Below are 12,754 nucleotides of genomic sequence, written 5' to 3' on the forward strand. Positions count from 1 at the left end.
TGATAAAATAAGTACCAGTTAATCGACTTTCTCCTCTCCCCTGAACTTTGTGCCAAAATTTGAAACCAGTATTAGTGTTGTTGTTGTTGTTGTTGTTAAGTCTCATGTCAGCCCCAAATCAAAGACCATGTTGTCTTTAAGATTAATTTCCTGGAAGCTGAGTAAGATTGGCAAGCATGGCCAGGTTGAATGGGTTTGCGCTGAATCTGCCCCTGCAAGCCCTGTAAGGAATTTTTTTAATAGAGCCCTTGCCTCTGATATTGAATGAAATAGGGGATTTGTGAGAGGTTCCCTGTTTAGTCCATATTAGCAATTCTCCTTTTGGGGCATATCTTACATTTTTACTCTTAACCCCCATGCTATAACATTCCCCCAGCTCTCCTTTTATGTAATTTTGTTCAATAATCAAAGACATTGCAGTCATCACCTTCTTATCTTTTTGTACATCCTTGGCTACATTGTCCGAAGTGTCCTTTATTTAAAATGGTAGTGAGTGCTTTGGAGAAAATTTGGCTGCTATTTCTAATAGATCAAGCGACCAGCTCTAGCAATGGTTCTCAACCAGGGTCTACATGACCATGAGGAATCCATAGAAGATTTTGTTAGAATTTATGTGTCAGTGACACATAAAAGGTACCCATACCTGTGACATGTAAAAGGCACCCAGTACACTCTGTAAAGTGGTTGGTTGTAGGAAGGGTATCCAGCCATAGAAATCAAACCAAAACAGACTGGAGCCTGGTGCAGCTCTCTGGCTTACCATCTTCAATCAAGCCATCTAACCCATAGGTTCTCAGGGTCGATAAATGAAGTACCAGTTACGCACTAGAGTCAATGTAATCGACTTAATTCCTTTGTCTGTCCTTGTTTGTCCCTTCTATGTTTAGCCCCTTGTGGGCAATAAAGAAATAAGAAACTATGTGGAAACCTATTCTTTTTGTTTTAGTTGGAACACTTAACCCTCTAGCATTTAAACCAGCCATATCTGACCAGAATATTCTACCTATCTTATTATATTCAAACTGACCAAATCCGGCCCCTCACACCTACCCTACAATGTCATCCTAAAAATAAACAATGACATCATCAAAATCTCAATGCTACAAGATAATGCATGATTGATTCAAAACACTAATAATGAATTGATATGCATCACATTCAACAGTTATCTGAATGCTAAAGGGTTAATCTACTGTCCTGTTTAATACTGCCACCCAACAACTTGGGTCCTTTTAGTGACATTCATGCTAGGTCTCAGATCTGAGAATTATATCCTGTTTTTCCCTTCAACCAGTTTCAGAAGCCTTGGAAAGGATGATGGGGCAAGTGCTCTTATCCTTTCCTCTTTGTTGTTGGCACTCCGTCGCTTACGACGTCGAGGGTTCCAGTTGATCCTATCAACGGAACAGCCTGCTCGTGAAATTAACGTGCAAGTGGCTGAGCACTCCACAGACACGTGTACCCTTAACGTAGTTCTCGGGGCTATTCAGCATGACACAGTGTGACAAGGCAGACCCTTTGAATTACAGGCACAACAGAAACAGGAAGAAAGAGTGAGAGAAAGTTGTGGTGAAAGAGTACAGCAAGGTTCGCCACCATCCCCTGCAGGAGCCTCATGGAGCTTTAGGTGTTTTCCCTCAATAAACACTCACAACGCCCGGTCTGGGAATTGAAACCGCAATCTTATGACCGCGTGTCCGCTGCCCTAACCACTGGGCCATTGCGCCTCCACTATCCTTTCCTCTAACTAACCAATAAAAATAAATAAATGAATGGATGAATAGATTAAATAAATAAACAAATTACTTAGTCATTACGGTTATTGTTTCTGACATTTTGACATTCAGCTACAAGCATAATAGATAACTTCGTTTATCTTGAATCATTTACCTTTGTTTGTATTATTATTTATTAGTTTCTTTGCTTCCCCACCTCCACCCTCTTCATTTGTATTTCATATCTATTGATAAATGTTACGTGAACCTTCATTTACATCTTTTTCTCTTTCTCTCTCTTGTTTGTTAAACGTCACCATTATAAATTTTAAGACAGGTCAAAGAACTTTTGTTTATTTTGCAATCTTATTTATGGACCCGTCATAGTACCATGTAGTTGCGATTTCATGCGAGATATATTTTCTGTGTGATTAAGCATTTTGCTTCCCAACCATGTAGTTTCAGGTTCAGTCCCGCTGTGTGGTGTCTTGGGCAAGTGTTTTCTATAGCTCTGGGCTCACAAAAGTTTTGTGATTGGATTTGGTAGAGAGAAATTGAAAGAAACTAGTTTTGCATGTGTTATTTCTTTACTACCCTCAAGGGGCTACACAAAGAGGGAACAAACAAGGACAGACAAACAGATTAAGTCAGTTATATCGACCCCAGTGCGTAACTGGTACTTATCTAATCGACCCCGAAAGGAAGAAAGGCAAAGTCGACCTCGGCGGAATTTGAACTCAGAACGTATCGGCAGACGAAATACCGCTAAGCATTTCACCCGACGTGCTAACGTTTCTGTCAGCTCGCCGCATGTGTATGTGTGTGTATCATCTGTTTTTCATACTGGCATAATGTATGTGTGTGTGTGTCAGGTGGACTAGTTTTTCCCATACATTTCTATACACAAGGTTTGCTAACCCCTTCATAATCTTCCTTTTCATCATTAATAAAGTTGTTAGAATGTATATTAAGCCCTTTTATCTATCTACTTTGGCCTGTATTATGATAGGGCTTTTAGGGATAATTGTCCCTTACTGGTCCTTGAGCCAACCTGCAAAGTCAAAGAAGTTTAATACCTCTGATAGGTATTATCAGAACTCTGAAGAACAGAGATAAAGTGATGTTGTTACATTGGATGTAGATTTTACATTTGCCTTGGAAACTGAACTTATCAATCTCTACTATCCTTTATTGCTGGATTTCCTTAAATTCTGAATTATCTGAATCCTTTTGGTACCAACTCTGCTCGGGAGCACACATGATTCTATGATACATATTTCATGTTTTAACCCTTTAGCATTTAAAATGTCAATATCCATACCCCAAATTTTCTACCTGTTTTATGTTCAAACGAGCCAGATCCAGCATCTCACACCTACCCTACAATGTCATTCTAAAAATATACAATCACATCATTGAAATCTCAAAGCTACAAGATAATGCATGATAAATTCAAAACATTGTGAATAAATAAGCAATAAACTGGACTAAGTTTATCTAAATTAAAACATTCATAGGCGCAGGAGTGGCTGTGTGATAAGTAGCTTGCTTACCAACCACATGGTTCCAGGTTCAGTCCCACTGCATGGAAACTTGGGCAAATGTCTTCTACTATAGCCTCGGGCCGACCAAAGCCTTGTGAGTGGATTTGGTAAACGGAAACTGAAAGAAGCCCGTCGTATATATGTATATATATATATATATATATATGTTTGTGTGTGTGTGTGTATATATTGTTTGTGTGTCTGTGTTTGTCCCTCCAACATCGCTTGACAACCGATGCTGGTTCCCATAAATTAGCGGTTCAGCAAAAGAGACCGATAGAATAAGTACTAGGCTTACAAAGAATAAGTCCTGGGGTCGATTTGCTCGATTAAAGGCGGTGCTCCAGCATTGCCACTGTCAAATGACTGAAACAAGTAAAAGAGTAAAGAGTATTCATCAATTTATTTTCAAATTAATTGAAACAAAGGTAGTGTATTTCAACAGTTTGAAGGTGCATGGTTAGGGTATTCGGTTCACAATCATAAGGTTGTGAGTTCAATTCCCAGTGGCGCATTGTGTCCTTGAGCAAGACATTTTATTACATGTTGCTCCAGTCCACTCAGCTGGCAAAAATGAATAGTGCTTGTATTTCAAAGGGCCAGTCCTGTCACATTCTGTGTCACACTGAATCTACCTGGAAACTACGTTAAGGGTACATGTGTCTGTGGAGTGCTCAGCCACATGCACGTTAATTTCATGAGCAGGCTGTTCCATTGATTGAATCAACTGGTACCCTTGTATTAAAACTGACAGAGTGCCAGTTGATTTCACCAGTATTATAGTAACAAAAGAGTACATTATTAATAACTTGAGATGAAAATAAGCTTCAAATAGGCATGACTTGCTATGTGTCATATCTTTCATATAAAACTGTTTTTCTTTTCCAGAACTGTTTTGAATGTGGCACTCACAATCCCCAATGGGTGAGTGTATCCTATGGTATATGGATTTGTTTAGAATGTTCTGGAAAACACCGTGGTCTTGGAGTCCATCTGAGGTAAGTAATAGCAGGTCTCTTAATTTTTTGACGTCTACTCTTCCATGTTTGCATGGATTAAATGGAATTCATTGAGGAAGATAATCTACCATAGGTTGCTTTTCATGTCACCAGGCCTCACCTGTTTCCAAGCAAGGTAATATTCCCTCTTGTCCTTGAAAAACTTACAACCTGATGGCCAGACATGTTTTCAGGGAAGATGCTGCTTGAATTAAGGCACTGATGACAAGGAGACACAAAAACACTCACATACCATATTATATATATATATATATATACATATATATATATATATATATATATATATATATATAGTGAATAGGTAAAAGGATTCAATGTACATCCTAACGACTTCGTTAACAATGACAAGAAGAAAGATTATGTATATGTATGTATGTATATGCACATATGTATATATATATATATATATACATGTACAACAGGATTCTTTCAGTTTCTACCTACCAAATTCACTCACAAGGTTTTGGTCAATTCGAGGTTATAGTAGAAAACACTTGCCCAAAGTGTCACAAAGTGGGACTAAACCCGGAACCATGTGGTTGGGAAGCAATCTTCTTACCACACAACCATTGATTTTAACATAAGCAAAAAGCAGCACATTTGTAAGAGAGGGTGGTACAGTAGCTTGTATCAAATTCCATATTTGAATTGTACTACTTTTATCATCCTCCTTGAGGAAGAAAGCTACAACTGACCTTGATGGAATTTGAAATCAGAACATAATGTAATTGAATACCTCATGGCATTTTCTCTAGTGTTCTACCAATTCTGCCAAACTACCACCAGTATTCACATTTCCTGCTGACAACAATGTATTCCTCTCTTTGGCATACATCAGCCAGATGCCCTTATGGCTTTCTCTTCCTCTTTTACTCTTTGTTTCTTTCTTTCTCCTCTTTCACTTTCTTTTTCTTTCTTATCCTTCTTTCTCCTTCTTATTTCCTCTTCTTTACTTGAGAGTTCTTTCTCATCGTCATCATCATTTAATGTCTGCTTTTCATGCTAGCATGAGTTGGACAGTTTGACTAAGGACTAGCAAGTCAGTAGGCTGCACCAGGCTCCAATCTGATCTGGCAAGGTTTCTACAGCTGGATGCCCTTCCTAATACCAGCCTCTCTGAGAGTGTAGTGGGTGCCTTTTACATGCCACCGGCTTGGGAGCCACTCAGAGGGCACTGGCATCAACCATGTTTGGATGGTGCCTTTTACATGCCACCAGCACGGGAGCCAGTCAAGGGTTACTGGCATCAACCATGTTTGGATGGTGCCTTTTACATGCCACCAGCACGGGAGCCAGTCAAGGGTTACTGGCATCAACCATGTTTGGATGGTGCCTTTTACATGCCACCAGCACGGGAGCCAGTCAAGGGTTACTGGCATCAACCATGTTTGGATGGTGCTTATTACGTGTCACCAGCACAGATGCCAGTCAGACAGCACTGGCCGCAACTATGATTTCAATTTCACTTGACTCAACAGGCCCTTCTCAAGCACATCATATCACCCGACGCTTTAAGGGTACTTTTGAATGGGCCGGTTATGCAACACTGGCATCAGCTTCAGCTGTGATCTCCAAACCATACCATTACATTGTAGTAACGCCTTGTCTCGTGCGCATGCGTAGTCATCAATATCCAAGTTTGGCGCCCTTATTCATTCTCTTTCTCGGTCGGCCGGCCATGAGCATGGACGGGTCAAGCTGTCTCTCCAACAATCCAACTCTGGGGACAGCTCACATCAACATTCCAATGTCTCAGCAACCAGTTTAAGGCTGCCTATTTCACCCATAAATAAATATTGTTGTGTTGATAGTTCAGAGTCAGCGTTACGTTGTTTATTCAGAATTTAATATAGGAAAGCGGGTGTACACCTAATGGTGTATAACCACTTTCCTATAACATAAACACTTGCCCAACAGCAACCCTTGTTATGTAATATAGATACATCAGCACAAGCATCTATAATTATAATATATATATATAAGTATATCTTTTACCTGTTTCAGTCATTAGACTGTGGCCATACTGGGGCACCACCTTGAATTTTTAGTCAAATGAATCAACCCCAGTACTTATTTTTTAAGCCTAGTACTTATTGTAATAATCACTTTTGGTGATCCACTAAGTTATGAGGACATAAGCACACCAACCCCAGTTTTCACGTGGTGATGGGAGGACAAACACAGACACACATATAGATATATATGATGGGCTTCTTTTAGTTTCCACCTACTAAATCCACTCACAAGGCTTTGGCTGGCCCAAAGCTATTGTGGAAGATACTTGCCCAAGGTGTCACGCAGTGGGACTGAACCCAAAACCATGTGGTTGGGAACCAAGCTTCTTACCACACAGCCACTCCTGTTACACATATAAGTATATATATATATATATATATATATATAATACTTATGTTTTTAAGTGTGTGTGTGTGCGTGTATGTGAAGGCGCATGGCTCAGTGGTTAGAGTATCCCTCCTCTCTGTTAGGAAGCACAAGCACTTGCTCACACATGTACACAGCCTGCCAAATTCAATCACAAGGCTTCAGTCAGTCCAGGCTTACAATTGTGAGTTTGTGAGTTCAGTTCCCAAGCCAGGTTGTGTGTTATGTTCTTGAGCAAAGTGCTTTATTTCATGTTGCTCCATTTCCCTCAGCTGTGGAAAAGAGTCACGATATCACTGGTGCCAAGCATTGCCTTCCCATTGGACAACGCCGGTGGCATGAAGAGGGGAGATTGGTATTTATGGGCAACTGCTGGTCTTCCACAAACAACGTAGCTCGGACTTGTGCTTCATAAGGAAACTTTCTAAATGCAAACCCCTTTGTGACGAAAAGGGGTTTTTACCCTTTTGCGTGTGTGTGTGTGTGAGCGCACTTTGCAACCACATGGTTTCAGACTCATCTCACTGCACAACAACTTCAACAAGTGTCTTCTATTATAACCCTGGGCTGACCAATACCTTGTGAGTGAATTTGGTTGAAGAAAACTGTAGGAGCCCATTTTGTGTGTGCGTGTGTGTAGCCCCCTACAACCACTTGACAATTGATGTTGCTTTGATTATGTCTTCATGACTTAGTGATTTAGCAAAAGAGACTGATAAAATAAGTAGCTGACTTTAAAAAAAATAAGTACTGGGGTTGATTTTTTTGACTAAACCCTACAAAGCAATGCCCCAACTTGGCTGTTGTCCAATTACTGAAACATGTAAAAGATAAAAGATATGTACATAGACAGATAAAAGGTTGTGTGGCAGTGCTCTATCATTATTAAAATAATGAATATTTAATTTTATTATGCCATGCACTAGTGCAATTAATAGTTAATTACTCTGACTTTTTCATGATTAGCAATATCTGTCCTCAGGCAAATGAGGAATGAGGTCAGTCTTGTTTTTTTTTTTTTTTGTCCCAATAGCATTTATTAGCAGAGTGAATGAAATAGCTGTCACTAAGAATTGAAACCATGACTGCTCATTTGCAAACTATAAATGTGTGTGTGTGTGTGTGTGTGTGTGTGTGTGTGTGTGTGTGTGTATTTGGGGATAGCTGTGTGATTAAGAAGTTGAGTTCAAAACCTTGTAGTTAGGGTTTCAGTCCTTTTATGTGGACGCTGTCAGCTGTTGTCCTCTTATATTCATGAGTTGACCAGTACCTTCTGAGTGAAATTGCTAGACAGAAACTGAAGAAGCCTATCAAACACACACACACACACACATGTCTGTGTATGTGTGTCTGTTTGTGTGAGTGAGTTTGTATTTCCCTTCATTTTCATGTGTGTTTCATGACTAAACAAAATGGCCCATTCAAATGATGTGCTTTCTTTACAGTTTTCTATGTAGCCGTGTCCAGGTTGTTCATTCCTTGATAGACTGGGGAAATATTACCTTGCTTTGAAACATGCAAACAGGTCAGGGTTGACATCAGAAAGGGCAGCTGACAATGTAAAACTCAGTCACAATGTAGTTTATATTTGATTTATGCAAGCAAGAAAAGGTTGACATTAAAGCAATAAACAATGATTATATATGTGTGTGTATATATAGGTTTGTATCATCATATATATATATATATATATATATGTACACATACACACACACACACACACACACACACACACACGCACACGCACACGCACACACACACACACACAAGAGGGTGCTTAAAAGTTCCTGGCTTTGGTTAAAAGAAAATACAGGAGGATCAGTTAACTATGATTTTATTCAGCTTTATTCCCCTCTCAGATTCACACACTTATTGCAGTGGTCCTTCTGTTTTTTCTAAACCCTGTGAAAGAACTCAGAAGGTTGGACCTCCAACCAAGCTTTTTGCAATACCCTTAAATCCAGGAGCTTTTCGGCACCCACTCTTATGTTGATACTAACATATATAGTAGAGAAGACAGGAAATGTTATAACATCACCTATATGGTATAATCAAGTATAATCAAATTTAGTTCCTGCACAGGCTCCAATCTGATCTGGCAGAGTTTCTACAGCTGGATGCCCTTCCTAACGCCAACCACTCTGAGAGTGTAGTGGGTATTTTATGTGCCACCGGCACAAGGGCCAGTCACATGGTACTGGCAACGACCATGCTCAAAAAGGTGTTTTTTACGTGTCACCTGCACAGGAGCCAGTCCAGCGGCACTGGCAACAACCTCGCTCGAATGATTTTCTAATGTGCCACCAGCACAAGTGCTACAAGGCGACGCTGGTAACGATTCCGCTCATATATATATATATATATATATATATATATATATATATTTATATTTATATATGTATAATATGTTTGTGTGTCTGTGTTTGTCCTCCCACCATCACTTGACAACTGATGTTGGTGTGTTTACAGCTGTGTATTAACGGTTTGGTAAAAGAGACTGATAGAATAAGTACTAGGCTTACAATGAATAAGTCCTGGGGTTGATTTGTTTGACTAAAAAAAACCTTTAAGGTGGTGCTCCAGCATTGCCGCGGTCAAGTGCCTGAAACAAATAAAAAAAACTAAAAGAATATACAGTGGGATTGAACCCTCAAACCATGTGGTTGGGAAGCAAGCTTCTTACCACACAGCCATGCCTGTGTCATCTGTCTGCAGTTTTGCACTTTTCTAGCCGCCTCAGTTCTTTGCTTCCCTGTTGGTCTCCAACAAGACACAGTTGAGTAATTCTCGTTACGTAGAGAATTCAACCATTAAAAATAACAGTGCAGTGATGTGCCAGTCCATTTGGTTCGCTTCTGTGTAGACAAGATGTACATAATTTGTAAAATCAAAAGTAGCATAAATTACATTCTCCTTACAAACACCTGTCGTGATTTATCCTTTATTTCAATACTTTGTGTGTGTGTGTGTGTGTGTGTGTGTGTGTGTGTGTGTGTGTGAGTTAGTGTCTGCATGTGCATTTATATGTACACATCCTGACATATATATATATATATATATATATATATATATATATATACACAAACACACATACATATATACATACATACATATCTGTGCATTTGAATATGAATGTATGTGAGACTATTCATCCATTCACTTTGTGTTCATTTTCCCTTAATGTGCATGTGTGTAGTGTGTGTGTGTAATGAGTGAGTGTGTACATATGTGATTGTGTGTGTGTGTGTATATGTATATATATGTAATCAATTTAGCAGCAAGCTTAAAAACACAAGTTGGTTTCTTGTATACAAAGACCATAGCAACAAAGCATTGAGGTGTGTGTGTTTATAACCTATACCAGTGATTTTTATCAATGGAGATGACTACATCAATCAATAAGAGGTGTGTTTCTATTCTGAATGTGAAAAAGTAAGCCATAATGAGTTGTCCACTTGTAAAATAGTAGTGGCTTAGCTTTTATTAACTGACCAATCCTTGAATGTACTGGTTGGATCAAGTCTTATAATAGCTCATCTCTTGTAAATGATTGTATCACTGAAAGCTCATATTAATTCTAGCTTCTCTATGCAGATGATGGTTTTTTAATAGAAATAAAATGTGCAACAAATAAACCTGCACAACGTAGAGTGAATGAATGAGTTAATTCAATATGGGCTTGGACATGGCTGTGCGGTTAAGAAGCTTGATTTTCAATCATGGGATCTTGGGTTCGGTCCCACTGCACAGCACCATGGGTAAGTGTTTTCTACTACAGCCCCTGGCCAACCAAAGCCTTGAGAATGGAATTAAATAGAGAGAAACTGTAGGAAGTGTGTGATTAAGGTACTAACAACAATTAAGGTGCTAACAACGAGCACTCCATTGGTTACGATGATGAGGGCCAGTGCAATCTGCGCAAGGAGATTTAGTGTGACACAGAATGTGACATGGTTAGACCTTTGAAATGCAGGTACAACTACTTTTTGCCAGATGACAATATATACAGGGTGCGATGGATAAATTGTCGTCATTTTATATTTTTAATTTTGTGCATGCGCATTGTTTGTTTTTGATTTTATCAACTGCACAGTACAGTAGGGTCAGTTGGGCACCACCTGTGAGAAAAACAGCACCATAATGCACTCACTCTGCCAGAAATTTGGAAATGACATGCTGTACTGCTTGGCATTCACACTGGAAGCTCGAATACGAACATTTCAGAGTGTTTGGGTGTCAATCTGAGGACATGTACCACGAGTGATAAAAATCAAACCTCCAGTCAACATTATAGTGTTTGTAGTGATCACTAGTTATGGTGACGTTATGCCTCCATTCATCTTCCCACATAGCCTCAGACTCAACACAAAGGCATACATCAACTGCCTGGAGGAGGTAGTGTTGCCTTGGTTCAAGAGAGTGGCTGCTGAAAGACCCCATGTCTGGCAACAAGACTCTGCACCATGTCGCACAAGCAGAAAAAACCAGTCATGGCTGTCAGACAATTTCTGCAACCACATCACCCTTAACATCTGGCCACCTAACTCCCCAGACTGCAACCTTCTTGATTATTATGTGTGGTGTTATAAGGAGTTTTGTTGGTCTCTTGCTCAACTGCACCCCAAAGATGAACTGAAGCAAGGATTATGGCAGCATTTATTAACTTAAACAAGGAGACCGTCCAGAAGAGTTGCAGGAGATTCTGAGGTTGTATGGAGGTTGTGGTTGAAGCCAGTGGTGCTTTTATTGAATAAATTTACTCTTTAGTATTTCAAGATATTTTTATGTAATTTTGGTAACTATATTTGTTAAAATGAGATGTCAGTGTTGTTTTCATCTTTGTGTAATTTAGACGACTGTTTATTCACTGCACCCTGTGTGTGTGTGTGTGTATTTATGTGACTCCAGGCTTAAAAAAACAAGTTGATTTGCTTGACTAAAACTCTTCAAGACGGTCCCCCAGCATAGCCACAGTAAAAGATAAAAGATAGGAATATGTATTTATGAATGTATTTACTGCTAAGGTTTTCAATGTAAAGTAATATTAGACGATTGAGAAACAAGTTTGAAACAGAAAAGAGAAATAGACCTATTCACTGGACCATACCACTTAGAATGTATACTTGTGAATTATTATTACAGAAGTATCGATATAGTATGGCTTTTGAATCAATAAACAAATGATGTCATATCTATATGTAGTTAGTCTGGATGTGAAATTTAAACCTATGAGGACCATTTTCGGCGCTTGATATGCAGATCAAAGAGTTAGCATTATTTATTCATCATCCACGATGTTTTTGTAATCTTCTAATTACTGTCTGGCTCTTAACCTTATATACATACCTACATACAGTATGGCTTTGTGGTTAAGAGGCTTACTTCCCAATCATGTGCTTTAGGGTTCAGTCCCCCTACACAACATGTTAGGTAAGTGTTTTCTGCTATAGCCCTGTGTTGAACAAGCCTTGTGCATGAATTTAGTAGATGGAAACTGAAAATAAAAAAGCCTATCACTCGTGTGTATGTGTGTGTCTTCTTGTCTTGTTATCATGACAAACATTATTGTTATATACACTATCTTATTCATTTCCAGTCTTCTGTGAAAAATATGTCTGACCTTTGGAAATATTACCTTGCTTGAAAATCAGTAAGGGTTGATAACAGGAAGGGTGACTGACCATAGAAAATCTGCCTCAGAAAATTCAATCTAACCCATGCAAGCATAGAAAAGTGAACACTAAAATGCTGAGGCACACATTCCACTTCTGGCTTTTTATTCTCTTTCCCTTTCCTTCTGTTGGATAAGAGATACCCTCCCCATTTTCTATTTAGTGTCACATCTCTTTTTTCTATGTCCCAATTGCAAATATATACATGACAGGCTCTACACAGTTTCTATTTACAAATTCGCTCACAGGGCATTTGTTGGCCCATGATTATAGGAGAAGTAGCTTGCCCAAGGCTGTACAATATGCACTGGATAAGTTTATTGTCAAGTGCTACAAGGCATAGCTGAGAATTAGTGTTTCAAAGACCGAGACATTGGTCCTCTCAAGAAAGTTTTCCCAGTGCTCTCTGCATGTTAGAGGAA

General features: G+C 39.1%; 1 protein-coding gene across 2 annotated transcripts in view; it reads left to right on the forward strand.

Annotated features, from left to right (window-relative positions):
* Nucleotides 1–12,754, forward strand: part of LOC106873885 (ADP-ribosylation factor GTPase-activating protein 1) — a 175,015-nt gene that overhangs the window by 4,841 nt on the left and 157,420 nt on the right. For both annotated transcript variants that reach the window (XM_089354885.1, XM_089354886.1), the window contains exon 2: nucleotides 4,148–4,257. In XM_089354885.1, coding sequence (XP_089211011.1) covers nucleotides 4,148–4,257 — 110 coding nt within the window. The remainder of the gene's footprint in view (nucleotides 1–4,147; nucleotides 4,258–12,754) is intronic.

The sequence above is a fragment of the Octopus bimaculoides genome, chromosome 7 (genome assembly GCF_046866305.1).
Source record: "Octopus bimaculoides isolate indiv1 chromosome 7, ASM4686630v1, whole genome shotgun sequence".
Classification (NCBI taxonomy): Eukaryota; Metazoa; Mollusca; class Cephalopoda; order Octopoda; family Octopodidae; genus Octopus; species Octopus bimaculoides.